Source organism: Syngnathus typhle, linkage group LG10 (genome assembly GCF_033458585.1).
Source record: "Syngnathus typhle isolate RoL2023-S1 ecotype Sweden linkage group LG10, RoL_Styp_1.0, whole genome shotgun sequence".
Classification (NCBI taxonomy): Eukaryota; Metazoa; Chordata; class Actinopteri; order Syngnathiformes; family Syngnathidae; genus Syngnathus; species Syngnathus typhle.
In genome coordinates this window covers 2258938-2278562 of record NC_083747.1, presented here as the reverse complement: position 1 = coordinate 2278562, position 19625 = coordinate 2258938, and the positions used below count along the sequence as shown (strand labels likewise).

The 19625-nt window shown below is 45.4% G+C and overlaps 2 protein-coding genes across 8 annotated transcripts in view; one reads left to right on the top strand and one right to left on the bottom strand.

Annotated features, from left to right (window-relative positions):
• Positions 1–339: 339 nt before the first annotated feature.
• Positions 340–15617, bottom strand: LOC133161132 (ubiquitin-conjugating enzyme E2 E2). 2 transcript variants are annotated; one of them, XM_061289399.1, is made up of 6 exons: positions 15481–15617; positions 13857–14043; positions 12848–12898; positions 2889–3021; positions 1935–2082; positions 340–1810 (listed from the first exon to the last, which is right to left on the bottom strand). In XM_061289399.1, the coding sequence occupies exons 2-6, from the start codon at positions 14033–14035 to the stop codon at positions 1713–1715; spliced, it is 609 nt and encodes a 202-aa protein (XP_061145383.1). In that variant the 5' UTR covers positions 14036–14043; positions 15481–15617; the 3' UTR covers positions 340–1712. The 2 variants fall into 2 exon arrangements, with proteins under 2 accessions (XP_061145383.1, XP_061145385.1); XM_061289401.1 differs by lacking the exon at positions 15481–15617 and adding an exon at positions 14820–14946.
• Positions 15557–19625, top strand: part of znf385d (zinc finger protein 385D) — a 53880-nt gene continuing 49811 nt past the window's right edge. For 4 of the 6 annotated variants that reach the window (XM_061289374.1, XM_061289379.1, XM_061289375.1 and 1 more), the window contains exons 1-2: positions 15557–15698; positions 16427–16497. The gene's annotated coding sequence lies outside the window, so the exon portion shown is untranslated. Of the gene's footprint in view, positions 15699–16123; positions 16335–16426; positions 16498–19625 lie in introns of those variants that run through there. The other 2 variants (XM_061289371.1, XM_061289372.1) reach the window with 2 other exon arrangements.

The following is a 19625-nucleotide window of genomic DNA, read 5'->3' as shown; positions in this document are numbered from 1 at the left end:
AGGATTTTGTTTCGGATGAGAAGTTATATTCTCTTTGCTGACCTCTAGTGGCCGTCAATGGCACTGACTTGGATTGCAAGAACAAAAGGCCCTGCCGTTTCTTTTAGCACCAGAATTTTGGCGGTCCACTCATCTCGTTGATTTGCCCCAGATTATACAAAAACAAACCCGCTACCCACGATAAAGATCTGATTCTCTTCCTAAACACAAACGACACGAAACAAGTCTTACCTGCCAAAAGACGACACGATCGCTTTTCCTGCACTTCGAGATATATTTGAAACAAGAGAAAATGACGGGGGGGGAAAAAAAGGAAAAGCAAAAAGAGCGAGAGCACAGTTGTTATTTTCTCACAAGCCAACCACAGTGTGTTTTTTATTGGGTGTTTTCAGTAATACAAGTGCACAACAGCAGCGGCGCGGGTAGCCAGTCCAATATACAAGTCCTGCCCTCTTTTCACAGGCAGACCTCCACACACACGCTCACGCACACACGCACACACGCACACACAATTTTCTTTCTATCATGTGGTCTGCCTGCAAAAAAAGCCTTTGAAAAAATACATACAGTACAAAGAAAAAGCGGAAAAAGGTAAAAAGCATGTCGGCTCCTGTTCCATGCATGTCGAGACAAATACAACAAACAACAAAATAAAGAGGAGAAAGTAAAAAGCGCACGTTGTCTTCCAGATGCCAAATTGAAAATGACAATGACATATTTGTGTGTGTGATGCCTATAATCAGGGGTGCACATCATTTTGGTTTGATCCTCAATTGGTGCCCATATTTTTCGACCCACCCGCTGACTTCACCGAATGAACGTAAAACTTGGCATGTGCCAAATGTGCGGTGGCCGCAGAATTGATCACTGTGTTTAAATAGGAATCCATTTCGAGTTTGACGTCCGTTCGTACCGCTGCCATTGTGCAGCTCGGTTGGTTAAGATAGCTAGCTGCCGCGGGCGACCTCGTTAATCCATACAGTTGAACCACGTCATTTTTGTAGTCGGTGTGATTGCTATAGCCGTATTTCTGTTCTTATTTATTTTTTTATTTTTTTTAGTTGTAAGGTTTGTGTGCTTACTTTAAAACAGTATAAGCGTCAACAATAGTAAAGAAGGAGATCTTGTACTGGGCGTCATTCAAACTAGTCCCCAAAATATTTGCACCTGCAGTTCAAATCAAAAGATTCAGAAAAGTTGTTTACAAACAACACAATGCTACCGCTCCTTCCCACATAAAAAAAAAGAAAGAACAAAACACGAGGTACACAACCGCGCAGCAACTGGAAACACTTATGAACTTAATATTTTCCCTCGTGTGCACCCCTGCTTATAACGCTGTCTTAAATTTCCAATACAATAACTTCCAACAATCACTTATTGGAAAATAAAAATCCCCCAATCGACTAATCTTTGTATAAAAAAGAAGCTTTCAAGTCAACAAGGAACAACAACAAAAAAAAAAAAGAGAGGATTTTTGTGTGTGTGTGTGTGTTTTTAAATTTTTAAACCCATAAAATGTTTGGGGTGGAGGAAGAGGAGGAGGAGGAGGAGGAGGAGGAAGAAGAGGAGGGCCCGGGTACAGCGATGCACTTAGTGAGTGTGCTTTGACGGAACATAGGGGGGAAAAGAGGTAGAGTGGCAGAGTGACGAGGAAGAAGACAAAGAAGGGAGCGAGAGCGAGGCTCAAATGTGTGTCTGCGTGCGTGTGTCTATGTGGCATATCTCTTGGTCCACTGCTTGGCTATCCTGTCATGCTCGGTTCTGTTGGTCAGGTACTGTGTGGCGATGCTTCCCACCAGGGGGTCGGCTGGAGAAAAGAAAGAAAGAAAAAAAAAAATGCAACGACGTGTAATCGGTGGCAACATGTGGCCGGGAGAAAAAGCAACATTTGGCGTGAAATGACCCAATCAATTTTGGTCTCAATGCTTTACCTGGGTTGCAGTCTGTGAGCAAGGAGCAGATGGACAGCAGCACCTTGGAGATGGTGAGGGCGGGGCTCCAATTGTCCTTCAAGATGTCCAGACAGATCACGCCCTGACTGTTGATGTTGCAGTGGTAGATCCGAGTGCGGAACGTCACCTGGACACACGCATCGTTTTGAGTTTCGCTTTGCTGGCTTCCGTGTGAAAGCCGCACGCCATGGATGACATGGGGCATTTGTCACCAAAGTGCAAATGAGGTGGTGGAAGTCATTTAACTCTGCTGCCTCCCCCCCCCTCGCTTTCCAAAATATCCCAAAGGAGTCTGGACATCCGTTCGGATCGAACACAGAGTCCAATGTTTTGCCTCAGTTCTTCCACTGCTAACATCTGGTCCTTCTGACCTTGCACCCGAGCCTCCCCTCCCTTCCCACACACATAGAGGAACTTCTCTAATAGGCCTTGGCATTCTCCAAACTCCCTTGAACATTATAAATAACCTTCCACCTTCCTTGAGCTCGCCGGGACACAGTGTGAGGCTCATAAGCTCCACTTGAGAAACAAACACAGCGGCAAGAAATGCGAGCGGCGCACGCGTGGTGGCCATGTGACGACTCCCACCTTGCACAATGGAAATGAAAGTGACGTGTGTTGGAGTGTATTCGAGAAGCGGCGGCACCGAGGGAGCGTTGAGCAGCTGCAGAAGTGGCTGACGTGTGAGAAAGTGGGCTTTGGCTCACCATCACAGCATGGAAAGAGGGAGGGAAGGAGGGGCAGAAACACCCGAGCCCCTCTAGAGAGGGGAAATGTGGGCGGGGTCTGGCTTGACAGCGCAGCACAAAGACGGAAAGGCAAGGAGGGTGACGGGGTGCACTGCGGTAAAATATCCCGCTAGCGACGGCGTGTGTCGGGTGCGAGCCCCGGAAATCCTTCAATTGAAACGATTTGAAGCAAAAATGGACCAACCTTGGGGGGTTTGAAGGGGTAGTCGGGCGTGAAGGCGATGTCCAGGAAGAAGACGCCTCCTTCGTACACGGAGCCCGGCGGTCCCAAGATGGTGGACCTCCACTCGTAGATGTTGTCTCCTTTGGGGCCGGCACTGCCACAAAATAAAGAACGGAATGCAGATAAATATAAGTTTTGGGACATTTTCTATTTCCTCCAAGTGAAATGTGTCCCGTTACTTTTGACTTTGATGTCAGACGTTGGACCCATTCCATTTTCTTTGTCACTTTTAGAGTAAATATCACCTTTGAGCAACTCATTTGCATGATTTAATCTTCTCAAAGTGATCAGGCGCTGGAAAAACATCCCCTCGATAAAGTTCACCGCCACGGGAAATGACTTTGAATTCAAAAGCAGGTTCCACGTTGACCAGATGCCGCCCGAATGCCGCTCGTCAATACAATTTCCATATCGAGACCCATCCTCTACTCCCCCTCCCCTACCCGCTGCTGTTTGTGATAAGACCCTGAGCTGGAACGCCGCCAGCGAGACACCAGGACAATGTCCACATTACAAAGCCGGGGAACAATGAACAATCCCCGCGATTTCGTGTAATTACCGGCAAGGGTGTTTGATGCCAAGCCTTCCCCTGCTGTTGCACAAACTGTGTGTGTGTGTGTGTGTGCGCCCCGCGCCGGCTTTCCCTCCAGGCTGTGATATCGCCGCTCGTCTTTTATATTTGGCCAAAAACCAACAGAGACTTCCTGAAAGCAGATCCCCCCCCCCCCCACAATAAGATCATTCTTTGCAAATAGGAATCGCTGGCGTCCTTTTCCGGTGTCAAGGCCTAATCTACTTTGCCACCTCTCTTCAAGGAGGCCCCCGCTGACTAAGCCTTTCTTAATTAGCTCATTAGCAGCCGCGGCGAAAAACGTCCGCCCGGCCCCGGGATTGGGCTTTTGTTCGACACAAAAGCAAACGTTGGGATTTTCCTTTTCCTCCAGAGGGAGACGATAGAACAAATAAGAGAAGAGGCGATCGCGTTACGGTGTCCGGCGTCACGCTTTTGACCTTCGTTTTCAAAACAAAAAGCTCAAGTGTGCCAAGTGCAAAACGACACAAACATTTTCCACGGCGTTTTTACGGAAGGTCGACGCGATATGGAAGTTTCGTGGTTGACCGATGAATGATGTCATGTAATTAATGAACTACTGATTGACAGCAAAACATCGTTATCGTGATGGCTGGCAGAAGGGAGCAAAAGTGGCGGCAATTTCCCTCGCCTCCAAAGTTGACTCGGAGCGAAGGCCAGAGTGTGTGTTTGTAGTGGGAATGAAAGCGGCGGCGGTGTGTTTGTCATGAGGCGCCATTGATCTTCGAGCTAGAGGGCACTCACACGTCTGCCGTTTCAATGCGAGCTGTTGTCATCCCCCGAGACAAATCGCACGTGATAGCTATTACGGGGCAAACAGCAGTAGCTCCAAAAAAAAAAAAAAAAAAAGAAATCATTGGCTACTTCACACAGAGCAGTGAGCGATTCAACAAGATTATCTTTGTAAGGGCGCATCTTGTGATTTGTATCCTCGGTCTGGTCGCAGGCGTTCCTAATGAAGTGTCCTGTGGGTGTAAATCTTTCCCAGGGTGCAGCTGGCGTTCTCCCTCCGCGGACGCCTGTGAGAAGCTTCTGAGCAAGCAGCTCTGCATCTGCGCTGCTGCCGTCAGCCAAATGCCTTGATTCACTGACTATTTGGGTCATTTCTTTCAAGGGTCTGGGATGCGTTAGCAGGCGGGATTCTCGCCCAGGCCCCCCGTCTACCGCCATTACGCTCGGCGCTCTGACAGACGGGGTCCGCTTCTTACCACCTCGGACCGCCGACAAAGACTACCGGGAATTTGCATCCATTTTGTGGTAATTATAAAATGTTAAACAATTGTGATGTCATCACAAATGGCGATTTTTGTGTGATACGGCCTAATTGTTTTTTTTGGGTTAATAAACCGCAACTGGGGAAAATAGTTTTGTAACACATGAATGATATCTGTCCATCTATTTTAAGGACAGTTTATCATCGCTTGGGTGCAAAATAAGATTTTAATCGATGGAGATTCAATAGTGTGGACAATAAAAAGTAGATGGGAAATTAGGCGCTTTGGCTCCTCCTCCATTAGAAGTATTACCACAAGTGTTTTCGATCAACTACACAGCTTTTATTTCGTCTGAGTGGCACTAAATGTGTTTGGAAGATGGTATCGTGTCACGCCCTGCTCACTCTACACGCGTGTCATCGGAAAAAGCAAAGCAAATGTTTAGAATTATGCGACCCGGAGCATTTCCAGGAATTATCTGGAGAACCGCATCAAAGTAGAGCGACGATGACATTACGTTGTTCGGCTAGCCTGCTTTTTTTGGTGGACGTCATGAGGTGTTTAGTCATGAAACACTCTTTCCTGATAACTGTGTGAGAGCGTGTATGTGTGAGAGGGAGTCACGATGTGCTGATGCCTGCGCAGGGTAATGATCGACGTCGAGCATTATTCAGCTCTAGCCAGAGGCCGGCGTTTGCGCCGCGTCAGACGACGGCGGCCCAGATGCCGAGGGAGAAAAAAAAAATGCTTATTTCGCCGGAATCTTTGTTGTAGCTCGCTGGGAATAAAAATGAAGGAGAATGAAGGAGGTTCCTGAACACACTCTCGCTTTATGAACGATAAAGGATGAAACATGCAGCCGTGAACGACAGCGAGAATAGTGAAAGCAGTTGAGTAATACAGATAAAATGCAGGTAAGCAGAAATGTTTACATTTAAAAATGCTCCGCTGCATGTATAATCAAGTAGTCAGCCGAACACCAGGGGGCGCAACCACTTTCTCAACTAGTAGTCAGCTAAACACCAGGGGGCGACTGCTTGGTTAAGACTTCATTACACCGCCAGAATAACAAGTGAGGCACGAGCATATTAGTGCGCCCTTAATAAATGTTCTTCACGAGTGATCTTGCGAAGAAAGCATGCGACATATTTTGTTTATAGAACAATAAAAACTCTATAGAAGCAGCTAAAACGAAATCGACAATAATAACAAGCAGCGGGGGAGCAAAGAGTTTGTGTATTCGGTCAGTAACGTCAGCCGCCATTTTAGCACTAAACGCTTTAAAAAAAAAAAAAAATGGCGTCAGTTGCGTCACCTCTACCCCACCTCGCCGCATGCTAATTGGCGACGGGGGCTCTTTCACGGTCAGCGACTAAGAAGATTGCTTCATCAAAGCTCTTCTCCTGTTAGCGTCAACTCGAGAAAAAGGAGATGTGAAGCGAGTGGCGTCGCCATTAGGAGACGGCGCGACCGCGGCGGGGAGGAGAAACGAGCCGGAAGAGTAAATAATGCAGATAATGGCGTTATTTGTGGGTGGCTCTACTCCAAAAGGTCTGCTCGCAATAATTGGTGCTCCAAAAAAGGAGACCTATGATTCAATAAAAAAGGGAATTATTTTCCATTGAATAATTGTTCTAACTGGGATGTGGTATCATGAAGCAAATTGTCACGTGACAGATTTGCAATATTAAGAGCTGTAATTTGTACGACGATTACTATGAGACATTAAAAAGTCCATTTAAAGGGAAATCAACATGAAATCATGGAGGGGTAAGAGCCTAGGTTAGATTTTTAAGGCCAAGCCAAACTGCCACGATAATTGCCCTAATTGGACAATTGATCACAAACAGCCCTTGATAACATTGATGAGAAAAAAATAATAATAAGCTCGTCATTACGCAACCTCCGAGTAAATATGCTTGAAAAAGCTGTATTTGTACTGTGGAGACCTACAGAATATGATATTAATGGAGATGACGACGTTGGGGCCGTAACTGTTAGATGTGAACGCAGATTAGCCGCAGTCGCCGGTTTATCTTTTGACATTTGTGCCGAGGAAACGAGCGGGCGCTCGCCATTGAACCGGCGAATAGGGTGAATCGTGGGAAAGAAAAGGTCACTCCATATATATGGAAATCATCATCGCTGCCTGCTTGGCTACTTCTCAGGAACTTTGGCGGGAAAAACCATCAGCTTGGCAAAAAGAAACCGTTTTTTTTTTTTAACGCCGCTCTATTTCAAGGAGACGCCTCGCCTCGGAAGGAGACAAGGTCGCCGCAGGTGAGGCCGATGTTGCGTTTTACAAGACGACGCTGCGAGTGTTGATAACACTTTTAGTGGTGTCGCTCGCTTGTAATGACGGACTATATCGCGCACTTATATTTTAATGACAGGTTATATATCACGCAAGGATATACTTTAGCGGATAACTGTGTATGTCCAACGCAAAGTTTGATGGTAGACTGTCATAAAAAGAAACACTATGATTAGACCCAACCTTTTAGCTCAACGGGATTGTAACTCATATCACATTAGAAGTCGCGATTGGTTTTAAAATGTCCTCACAGCGGACTCAGTAATCTGGTTAAGAATACCGTTTTTTTCCATGTATAATGCGCAAAATTTAACTAATTTATTGTCCTAAAATCTGGGGTGCGCATTATACCATGGGTACAATTTTTTTATATTATTTTTTTTAAAATTCGGATATCATACGGAGGCCGCCATTACAGATGCGCTTTCTTCTCTGCTGTTCACTTCAAACACGCTCCATACGAACACAATGCTCTCGTATCAGACGCTTGCTCGATCACCTCCTCGTTTGCTGTCACAATGTACCCTAGACAAATCCGAAACATTTCTTCGCTATCGAGTTTGCTAGCGCATGCGCAGCGATACTGACCGGCAGAATAACATCCGGTTGTTCCCAAAGATTATCTTTTTTCTGAAATAATTTTACATTTACGGACTTAAGTAGGAGTCAAAATTTGGGTGCGTATTATACATGGGTACAGGCTTTTTTTCCAGCATCGACATGCCATTTTTAGGGTGCGTATTATACATGGGGGCGCATTATACATGGAAAAAAACGGTAATAAAAATACAAATAATATTTAAGTTTATTATTTACAATCAAATCAACAGACCAATTATTAAACTGATCTCGGAAATTAGGCAACACTCGGAGTGTAAATCCAGCGTCACATTTCCCTTTAAAATTGACTTTAATTAAGTCATTGTCTTCTATTTGGACTCAAGATTTATTAGTAAAAGAGTTTTTTTGGGTTTTTTTTTTTTCAGGGCCGCAATAAAGTCTGTTTTTTATTAGCATGCTTGATGCTAATGACTTTTCACACAGATAAATGTAGGGAAAAGTCTTTAAAGAGCCATTCCAAAGGCATCATTCCAGTCTAATTTATTCTCCCATTGTGCGACGAGACGGCAGACAAAAGAGCGACGGTGCATCAGGGCGACCTGATGTAACTTATCGTGTTTATTCACCTGCCAGAAAATGACTTTTGTCAACGACCTGCCGTGAGGAGTGTGCGGCGCGCGTAATGGCAAAATGTCCAAAGGGCTGGCGTGTTTCACGCTCCGAGCGAGGCCATCTATTACGGCCCGCGACAAATGTTTACCGCTAAAGCACCTCCGCAACGAGACTGCTGAAGATTCAATGACACACATGAATCAGACGCGAGCGGAAAACATTCGGGATGAATTAAACTCAGGCTGGAGGGAGGGAAGCGGTGCCTTCTTTCGGCACAAGCTAATGTTTTCTTTTCCACGCAAATAAAAAAAGGATTTTCCTGGATTGCTGTTGAAAATGACGAACTGGTCACGGCCTCTCTGTGTGACACTTTAAAATTCGGTGTTGACCATATGTTTAGCTCCGCTTTAGGCCAGGACTTTTTTCCCCATCCCTTTTCTGGGTCGCTGGCATTGACGGGCAAGGGGGAGTATGGAGTCTTGCCGCCGATATTCTGCCTAGTAACAGAGCCCTGTGCTGAGGCATGTTTACACAACAACAGTTTTGTCAAATAGGCACTTTCGACATCTCTTGTTTCTGTTTCAGATTGTTCTCGGTCATTCCGGGCTAAAAGTCTGTATTATTAACACCTCGTTTTTATGCATGTCCCATTGACATACATCCAATGCGAGCCATCCATGTTGGTGGGGGCATGTTTTTTAGCAGCATCTTGAAATACGTGCTAAGTCACTGTTCTGCTTGACATGTTTCTTCTCACAACAAACTTGTTTTTTTTTCACTTTTTGGTCCGATACCAAAGTACCTGATGAAAATCGATTTATGTTCTGCCGCTGATTACTAAAGATTAGCACTAGAGATTTTTCTTTTGGTGCTTACATTTTGGTGGAACACAACATTGTGTCAATAAGCTCTAAAATAGCCGCCATTGCCAAAATCAGTCTTTAGTCATTCTTTGCTGGGTCTTCGTGAAACGGAAAACCTGCCTATTGCCAGATCTTCTGTTAGGTTGGATTTTTTCTTTCTTTCTCCAACTGTCACATGTGCGAAGCAACAAAACGCAGATGGTTTCAACTCAGCGGTTTGCAAGGACCTCTGCGTGAAAGCTTTTGACTTTGTATATGTTACACACGCGCACTTCGGCTGGCTACCTTCCCCCAACCTCCATAGCGTCACCTTGACGGAAGAGCACTTGTGATTTCAAGGCATGCGTCTTTTAAGGTTCTTATTGTGCAGTCGAAGGGTAAACGCACTAAAAAGGTCAATGTCACATGGTAGGGAGGGGGGGGGGGCGGTCACATAGACTGAAGGGTGGATATGATTCATCAATATTCATGAGGACGACTACGGAACGCCAATCGATCACCCGAGGTCAAAACCAAACAGCGTCGGCTTGTGTTTTCACATCTTTCAGCTAACAATCACCGCAGTTGATCCGCACGGGTCGTCGAACACGGCTGAATGGCGCCCGAGAGCTTTTCCAGAAACTCCCCCCCCCCCCCCCCCGTCATGAATATTGATAATGCCGCCTGCTGGTTATGTCACTCACAACAAGTCCCTCCTCATAATGGAGAGATGATATCATTTGCAAGGAAGATAGAAAGTTACAAAGTGGAGCCGTATTAGCATCTCTTCCCACTATGCTAAGCGGTTGCTACCAGCTTTAAGGATGACTTGAAAACTTTCAATTGGTCTGCCCGCTGCCTTCGCCGGATCCTAACGCAGCCAGCCAACAAGACGACATGGTCTTCATACACCTGCTTGGGGTCAGCGAGAACGAAAATAAGACAATTGCGGTAAGTCTTTTTTGGCCAATTGAAAAATCATATTAGGAACACCTTAAGACTAATATCAGCATGCAATGTGAATGAAATACCTCGACTAACGATACACCAGCGTCTCTGCGGAGAGCTTGGGCTTTGTCTTTGACGTGATGGAGGAGGAAAACTTAACGACTTAAATCGCCCTTCTGATAAGCCAAGCTGCGGGAGACGGAGGAGGAGACGTGTCAAGTGAGGAGATAACAAATGAGGCGACGGGACAGCAGATGTGGGAGACTACTGAACTCATCCTGACTAGAATGTAAAACACAAAATCTTTTTGTGTATTCATGTGCATGTCAAACTGCAGCATGAGAGAAATAACAACAGAGTGAAAATCTTCTCCCCGTGAGCGAGGGAATGCCGAACCCAAGTGTGAACTTTAACACGCGGCGCTTAATTCATTTTTCTCCCTCGGTGTTGTCGACGGCAATTGTTGCCAGACGCCCGCGTCATCAAATTATCTGTCTGCGTCTGGCAATTTGCAGGATCTCCGTGTGAAACAGCCTCTGGTTTCGTTCGCTCCAAATAATATTTAAAAACAGCTCAGAGCATGTAAGCAGAATAATAAACATTAATAGCGATCTCTGGCTGCATGAATCCAAACCTCTCTCGGGAGGGACGCGTATTCATTAGAGCCGGATTAGCCGGATACCACTTAGGTTATTACGAAAGTTTTAGCATTTCGACGCCTACTACAGTTTAAGTGGCTTCTGCCGCTTTGACGTATGTTGCTTTGCCGTGAACTTGATCCGCTTCACTCGAATCGATAAATACAAAGGAGGCGACGTCGTGGCCCGCCGGACGTCAACGCCTCTTTGCGGCGGGATGTTTCGTTAAGTCGAAAACGACAGCGACGCAAGTGCGGGTGGTAGAAATGCAGATTCATTTGCATCAGTGGGTGTGAGAGTGGAGAATAATGACCGTATCAAATCCTTATCCAGGTTTCCTCCTGTCGCTGTTTAAAGAACATCAGCTTTAATAATGACAATCAGCCTCGCCATACGCCGCCGGGCCGAGACACCTGCTGCAAAGACGGAATAACAAATGACCCATCTGAATCGTTTCAACTATTAATAGATCACAAAATCGTCTTCCAACATCCCAACATTTTCTTGAACGACACAACGCATCTGCAAGGAGAAACTCTCGGCAGATGAAACAAAAGACGATTTGGTAACGAGACGGCGAGTACGGGAGCGGACGTGACATCAATCAACTGGCCGCCGGCCATAAGCGTCCACCCACCCGGCCGGCCGGTTTGTGGAACGCTCCCAAGTGGATGTCTTTAGCGCCGCTCTCCTTCCTGCCTCCTGAAGAAGGCCAACAGCCTGTGACTCCATTTGTCGCAGCCGCTCAAATGAATAACCTTTCAAGCGAGCTCGGTCCGGGGGAAAAGCGGCGAGCGAGCAGCATACCAAACGAGCGCCTGAGAAAATGTCGCTTCTCCCCTATCGCCACCGCTCTTGCTGTATATATCACCGCAAAGTAATTATTAGATGAAGGTAAAACCCCACCCACCCCTCCCCAAACACACTCACACACACACGTTGTAAAAGGATTATCGCGACGAAGCTTAATTGTTTCCCAGGCAACTCGCGCCCCCCCACCAAGACCACAAAATCTCCTCTGGCGATTATTCTACTTTCAAATGACTTCCTCCAGCCAAATCCTTCATGAGAGCCAGCCTAGTTTTATTTCCAAAATAGGAGGGGGGGGGGGGGGGGATTTCTAAACTAGATTAAGAGTACTTGAGGAAAACAACATGTATTTTAGCTTTGAGTATCATAACACACAAGCCTGGCAGCTGCGATGAAAAGGTTTGCGCTGTTTTTAGCGCTGATGACGTCGGGTGTAAACATGGCCGTCGCCGGTCAGATGACTTTGTACGCAAACTGGTTTGCTTTCAAAGGCGGAAAACACCTCGGACTACAACCGACTCAAAGTATGATAGTACTTAGTTATGTAATGTCTGGCATGAACAAACCTCCCATTTTTCTTTGGATGTATCAAATTCATTGTGGTGTCTTTGATGGATCTGAAGTTAAAAGTTAAGCTCCGTGTTAATTTCGCGGCTCACTTGCGCAATCGGTAGACCGCATCCAAGCGCGAAGCATCTCAAACTGCAACCAACAAAATAAAGACCATTGTGTTGAATCAACCCAACCACGCAAACAGCATGCGGTGTCTTTGATGAAAGCAGTTTGACGTCAAAAACCAGGCAGACAATTGCTAACTGGCAATGCAGCTAAAAAGCCAGGAAAAAACAATTTACTTTCATCTCAAACTACAACAGTCTCCCAAAATTGTGAGAGTGTCTTTGATGGACCTAAATCAATGACGATGAAAACCTAATTATTTTTTTTAAACACTGAAGGGTCTTTAAGAGAATTAACATCATGCCTTTTTGTACACATTTGATTAATCTGCCGTAAAATAATTATCTTTGCGTTTCCCGCCGAGCCAGAAAACATCAACGACGCCACCGTCTCCTCAAACTACAAACGACACCGGCGGCATCAATGACAATCTCACGGAAGCTGATCAACCGAGTCCTGCACGGCATCCCCCGAGGGGGATGACGGCTTGCCGGCAACATCTCTCGTCCTCAAAAGGCCCGAGACAGGAAGAGAGAGAGCGAAAACATCACACGATGAGGATTGACTGCAGCGCGCAAATCATTCAAGAATGGAAACGGCTTTTAAAAAGGTGACACTGCAGCTCTCACTGCAGCCAAAAGTGTGAGAAAGGCACACAGACACACAAACAGCAGCAAAGCAATCATCAGGGAGCAGATAAGAGCGTCTCACCTGCAATTTGGAGGCGGGTCTAATGTAATTTCAGCCAGTTCCTTCTGAATCCTAGGAGGGGAAAAAAAAGCAACATTTTAGCGTTAGCATTCGTGGTTTCCATCAGTGATGTACTGGAAAAAAGTCTTCAGGAAAGCTCAAGAAATAAATGTTTTCGGTTTTTGACAACTCCATCGCGTGAGTTAGATGAGGATTGGATTGAAGTTCTGGAACAATTTGTTGTTTCCTGACAGGGAACCTGCGATTTCAGACGCTGCTTGATAGCAACACCTTCACCGACCGGTTATTAAAAGTTAAGCTCTTATTTCAGTGGGAAGGTCAAAAAGTGAAAACAAAACGGCATCACGAGGATACCTTGTCAAATATTGTGTCGTGATGAGATTTAATTGTCAAGATGAAACCTCAAATTCAAAACATCATGCCGATGTGCGGTTTCAAAACAGATGTCAGATTAACGACTAAGACAGTCCTCATCACTTCATACGAAGCGAGGACATTTTGGTTTTATGCCAGCAACGACAAATGATGACAACAATGTGATGTGGGCGTCACTCCAAAAGAAAGCAACGCACGTTATCGACCGAATTCCACTCTAACGTCTCGGCGTTGAAGGCCGCTCGAAGCTTTTAAGCCTGGCGGACCTCATTTCAGCTTCCCAGTCTGGTAAATAGATGAATAATACTTTCAGAAGTGCGTTTACATACGTTTTCAGGAGCAGGATTCTGCCCCACTAGCTGGAACATATCCGCCGAGATAAACGGAGCTTCACTCCAAAGCCGATCGAACAACAAAATATGTTTCCATTGAGGGTAATGAAGCTCCATTGATGTGTGTGTGTGTGTGTGGTTTCCTTTCAAAAGGAGGTTTACAGTCCCGTTGAATAGCAGCCATGTTTGAAATGACAATGCCTTTGGGACCAGAGTGTTTTTTGATGCAGTTTCACACCCCGAGGGCGTCATTTTAACAAACAACCCAGTGTACCCTCCACACCGGGGGAGGGTGGTCTTACCTCTTGGCACTCGTCGAGAGTTTAGCAGCGGTTTTACTAGAGATCTTTGTTTCCTTCTTTTTGGGCTGCGCTTGCTCGCGCTCCTGCTCGGTTGGTACCGACGACTCGCGCTGCTCGATGTCCGAGCTGCCGCCGCTGGTGCTGGGGCTATCGTCCGGTCTTTGCACTTCACTGGACATCGTGGGCCCTTGCGTGAGGATGAGGAGAAAAAAAAAGATGGACCTCACATTATTACATTGGCTTCCTGTGAGGCAAAGACTGGATTTTATAATCTTGCTTGGTCAAAATCTCTCTAATTGGTCTTGCACCAAAATACATGGATGATGTATGAGTACGCCGCGAAGGATCCAAGACCCTCAGGTCATCTGACCCAAAAGTGAAGCAGCATGGAGATTTGCTCAAACTGTCCATCTGTTTACATTTGAATTGATCTCGACTGATGTTTGATTTGAATTATTTTAATCAAGTTAATTGCCATGATTTCACAACGTCTCTGCAATGCTTGTATATTATTTAGTACTGCAATACTTTCAATATTTAATGTTAAGCACTTTGAATTGTTATGTACACGTGGTATGCTATACAAATAGACTTGACATGACTATAACAAATATGCATTCCCACGGATTCTTGTTATTTCCCACGAAAAGTTTGCAACTTTGAAAACCCTCGTTATTCTTTGCAACCCTAGAAAAGGAGGATTCTTTGTAACCAACGCCTTTCTTTCTTTTCTTTAAAGATAACGTCGTACGTGGTTATTTTAGCGCAGCAGGAAGATGTAAGCTAAAACGTAACAACAAAGCATTCGTGACACATTAGCGAAGCGACCGTGATGGCGTCATTAACGCCAAACGTAGCCCCTCAGCGGGCGACAAAAACATGGCTAAACGAGAGAACCCGTGTCAAATGAATTACAAAGATATGTGAAAACACAGTGGTATTTGTTTATTTAGATATATTTACGATGAGTGGTTGGCGAAGTGGACAGACAACAAGCTCGCCTTTCCCGGGTTGGCGGAGGGGGCGTTTCATGGCGGTGGTAGACGTCGGCACTCAAACGGAACGAAAGCCGTAGCGATGCACGTCGGAGAGGGGGGGTACGATGCCCACAGAAACAAGCACGGAGGCCGGGAAACGTTGGCGACAGTCACCTATGCCGCTCACAAGCGCCGAGCCGCCCCTTTGTGGGGGCACAAGACACAATAGGGGTCGAACGGGGGCTAGAAACCGAGCCGTCCCTGAACGTCACAGGGGAGCTAGCTGCAAGGCTAAAAGTAGGGTGCGTTACAACATCGCCGCCGGGGGGTTTAAACACAGACGGGGGAAGAAGGGGTGAGAGCAGGCCTCGGAGTTGGAAACTTGACGAAAAGACGCATAAAAGAAGGCGTTTCTGTCGGGCAGACGACGGCGACCGCGGGAGGACGGACGGTCGACGGCGGCGGGGCCGGCTGAGGCGACGGACCGTCGAGCGTCCACATTGTGACCCTGGCTCCCGCACAAAGGGAGGCTCGTCTCCCGCACATCCACCTCCACCTCTCTCCTCCTCCGCGGGGGTAATTGGATCAAAACGAAGAAGAAACAAACACTTTCCACGGGACACAAGCTCCGACTGAATCGTGTTTACCTGCTGGCGCTCGGCCGTCAACGCTGCGGTTCGGCGTGATTTTTAATCCCCCCCAAATATCGAAGAGACGGGGATCCACAGGAACACGGCCCCCTTTCCACTCGCTCCTGGTCGTCCTTTTGCTCTTCAAACTCGCGTGGTGGAGGCAGCGAGAAAGGAACCGCAAGCAAGCAGCACTGAGAACAAGAACAAGACGAAGAAGAAGCGAGGAAAAGGAGGTAAGTCTCCGGACCGGACCACCCCCGCTTGCGCGCTCCCGACACGATGCGTGCACGCGGGACCGCGCTCGAGCGCCGATGCTACACTGCGCGTGCGCGCTAATGGATCAATTAAAACTGTGAGAACAAAAGAGTCGTCATCCCCATGCCAGTTACCCAATTTACTGTTGAATTCTTACACTGCTTTTGTTTTGTGGTTCCAGTAGTTATCAGATAATTCTAGTGTTCGAAATTAAAAACAGATTTGGGTTTGCGCTGTAAGGCAGTGGTCCCCAACCACGATCTTATCGACGATCAATTAATTCAGGTCAAGACGCTCGTCCCGGTCAAGTGACATGTTCCCCCAGTCGAGCCCGCAAAGCTAGCTAAAATGAGTAAGAATTTATTTTGGAAAAATATTTTTAAAAATGGCGATCGTCTCCCAATTACGTCCGTCAGTTTACGTCAAGACGTTTGTCTCGGTCACGTGACAACAACCAAAAATGAGCAAGAAATGGAGATGTTTGGAAGGCTTCGGAAAGGGGAAAAAGCCAAAAGAGGAGACGGGAGAAGAGGTTACGACTTCTAAGAAAAGGAAAACTACATGTAAAAGAAAATTTCTGGAGTCCTACTTAAAATATGCATTTATCACCACCGGTGAGTGACAATATCTCCATGGAGACCAAGCATCCTTCATTAAAAGACAAACCTTAACCACTTCGGGTGTCATTGTCTCCGATTACGCCTAGATGGGAGAAACAAGCTCAAGAAAGAAACAAGAAAGAAACAAGCTCAGTGCTCCCACTAATTCAACGTAATGGTGAGTTTTATTTCTTTATGTCGTTTATACTTGTTTGTATGCCAGTCGTATCATTTTATTTAATCGTATTTATATAATTATTATAAATGTATTATTTATTTATATACATGTATTACTTATTTATATAAAGGCCGGTCCAGGCGTCCTGATCTTTCGCTTCGGGTTCACATTTTTCCAAAATCAAGCAGGCCATCGAGCTAAGACGTGTTATGTCACTGCGGCTGCACGCTTGGCTGGCCGGAGTACTCCGGCTTTTGATGGCCCAACTTTAATGTCACGGGATGCGGAAACGTCAAACGAGTGAAGAATTAACTTCATTTGTATTGTTCCATTAGAAGTGACATTTTACAGTTGAAATTGAGCAAGCTGTGTGAATTCCCTAGTCAGAGTTTGCCAAAGTATACAAACTCTGAGACTGGGCCAAAATGGCCGCTTCAAATGAAAATGGCCGACTTCTTGTTCTTTTTTTAAAGTTCTTGAGACTTCTTGGTGCGTTCTGTTCTGATGTCCACCCAGTTTCATGCTGATCGGTGGATTTAGTGTCCGGAACCAATTTCTTCTAACATTCAAGGGGACGCCAATGACCCCCGACACTTGACTCGTACTCACAACGCCATTGACTCACCCCGCAGGGACGAGCTGATGTTTCAACTTTTACGTCCCCCGCATTTCCATTTTAATTGCGATGCCTGCTACGCGGAAAGGCCTCGGGGAGTTGGGGGGGGGAAGGGTGTTGGTTGGGGTCAACGCAAAGCGTAGAGGCTGGACAGGGGGCCTGATTGCATTTAATGCGAAGCCCGGCGAGATAATTGCAAGCACATGACTGTCGTTTTGGATCGCGTCGACCTCTTAGCTGTGTTGTAAATGTGTGTAAGTGGACTTTTATTGCAAGGTAATGCAGATTTATTCCAGGCCTAAGTGCAAAAGTATTTAGCCCAATCACTGCTAATTAATTACACTATTAAAAGTATATTACTTGAATTTTGAGCATTTAGTTTTGGGGACTAATGCATCATTCACGGACCAAATTGACCCTCTGCAGGTCCTCAGTTCTTCCAAAAAAGAAATAGAAACCCAGAAAAAACACTGTGTTGTGTTCGTGGGTCATTGCGCGACTTTTAGCCATAAAAATTGAAATAAACACTTTTTTGCGTCTACCGAATCCTGAGAAATTCGGTTTGTGCGGTTGTGTTCATGGGTCAGTGTGACCCGCTGCACGATAACATCCCCAAAAAAGATTTCTTTGAATTGTGGTCAAGTCAGTATGTCTGAGAAAACAAAACATAACATTTTTGTTTGTGTTAAATTGGGCAAATTGTGTTTGTTTGTGGTCATAGGTCCATTTTAGCCGCTGTTTGTTGAACTATCCAAAATAGACGGCTAGTTTGGCTGGTAAATTGTGTGTGTCAAGAATTTATCCAGCACATATTCTAGTTTTTAAGCCATATTTTACATCAACCACAGAATTGGCACAACGCCCCCATTAATTTTTTTAAAATCCTTTTTATAGCCAATAACCTTTTTATTTTGTAAAGAAAGAGTATTTAATTATCCACAACCTGCCATTACACTTTGTATTTAACACACCCCTGGAGGGTGCTCACACACTCCCAAGAAGCAACTGAACAGAAACAAACGCTGTAAAAAAAAAAAAAAAAAAACTGATTAAAAATGAAAGATCAGACCTTCAGACTGCAATTAACACAACCACTACCGCTTGTGGACCTTTCGTAAGTGCTCCATTGTACGAGAAGGGGATTAGTCAAAGGGCACGCCTTTTATTCCGCTCTCTTCTTTAGGATTTCCTTCCAAAATCCTCCCGAGATCTGCGGAAGCGCCCGAGGGGAAGATTTCAAAATAATAAGGAATAAATTACTCAATGGCTAGCTGGTTGGCTTCAATCCACACGTCCAAATAAGGCCCAATGACTTTCAAAAAAATGAAACCTAAACAAGATGTCATGCTTCACTGTCCCTAATGAAACGCATCAGTGGCATGATTCATTGTTTATATACATTAGTGCCCAACTAAATCCACAAACGATCAATACTGTCCAAAATTGGGATAGAAAATAACAAATTAAAATATCCAATCGTCACCGGAGAGCACTCCAAAAATACTTTGCTAGTTTTGCAACCTGCCTTGGTCTGATCCGCCAATCAAAGGACAGAAAAGATCAGTTCGCTGTCAGTTCATGCCACATTTTGACCGATTAACCTCAGGCGCGATTATATCAACATGATTAAGCGGCACGGGCGTGATGGACGGCGCTGACCTACATGTGAAAAAGGGGGTGCGCTACCCCCGGGCCCCCCTTTTAGGGGCCCCAAGGTCACGCCTGCTCGGTTTTGTCAAAGAAATCCTTTGGATAAAATGTAAGCCCTGGAACTAAACTGAAGCCCCCCCGCCCCCCCAACTTTCCAACATCCTCTAACTGCTCACTTCGTATCAACATAAGGGAAGAAAGGCATCGTGGCACTGGCTCATATAATCTTAATTAATTGATTAAAAATATCACATCACACATTTATACAGCCTAGTGGACACGTCACAATTTTTTTTTTCTTTTTTGTAAGAGTAATAAATAGCCCAGAACTGACGTTATTGTCTTCCAATTGTTGATTTGTCACTTGCTGCTTTTAACCACAAGGAGGCGCTCTAAGACCTGCCTGATCACCAGATCCCTTTCTCCTCTTTCTGTAATTGTGTGTGTGTGTGTGTGTAGCTTTCACAGCCACGTGCCGAGGTCATTTGTTGTGTTCAGGAGGTGGACAAGGCGTTTAAAAGCATGAAAAATGAGCTCTCATCACACTCGTGCTAACAGGCCCCGGAGGCCTGAAAGCATCTCAGCAGGCATAATTGAGCTCCTGTACTACAAAAAAGCTTTTTTTTTTTTGGACTCCTTAAAATCAGTACATTTGCCATGAAATTGGATTTGAGCCCAGTAATAATGAAAGGTTCCATATCTTAACCTGTTCAAAAAAGAAAAAAAAATCCCCAAGGGTTCAACTAGACTTGACATATCTCTATATTGCCATTCATTTTTTTTTTTTACGTATTTGCATAGATATTTTCCCCTTAAAATGGTGTGAAATTCACATTTCAGTGCATTCCCTCTCCTCTGATTT

Coding starts and splice junctions, on each gene's coding strand:
- LOC133161132 (XM_061289399.1), bottom strand. CDS start 14,035: ATGTCCAGTGAAGTGCAAAGACCGGACGATAGCCCCAGCACCAGCGGC. Junction 3,022..12,847: donor GACCCGCCTCCAAATTGCAG/GTGAGACGCTCT, acceptor ATTTTGTGGCAG/TGCCGGCCCCAAAGGAGACA. Junction 1,811..1,934: donor GCTCACAGACTGCAACCCAG/GTAAAGCATTGA, acceptor TCTTTTCTCCAG/CCGACCCCCTGGTGGGAAGC.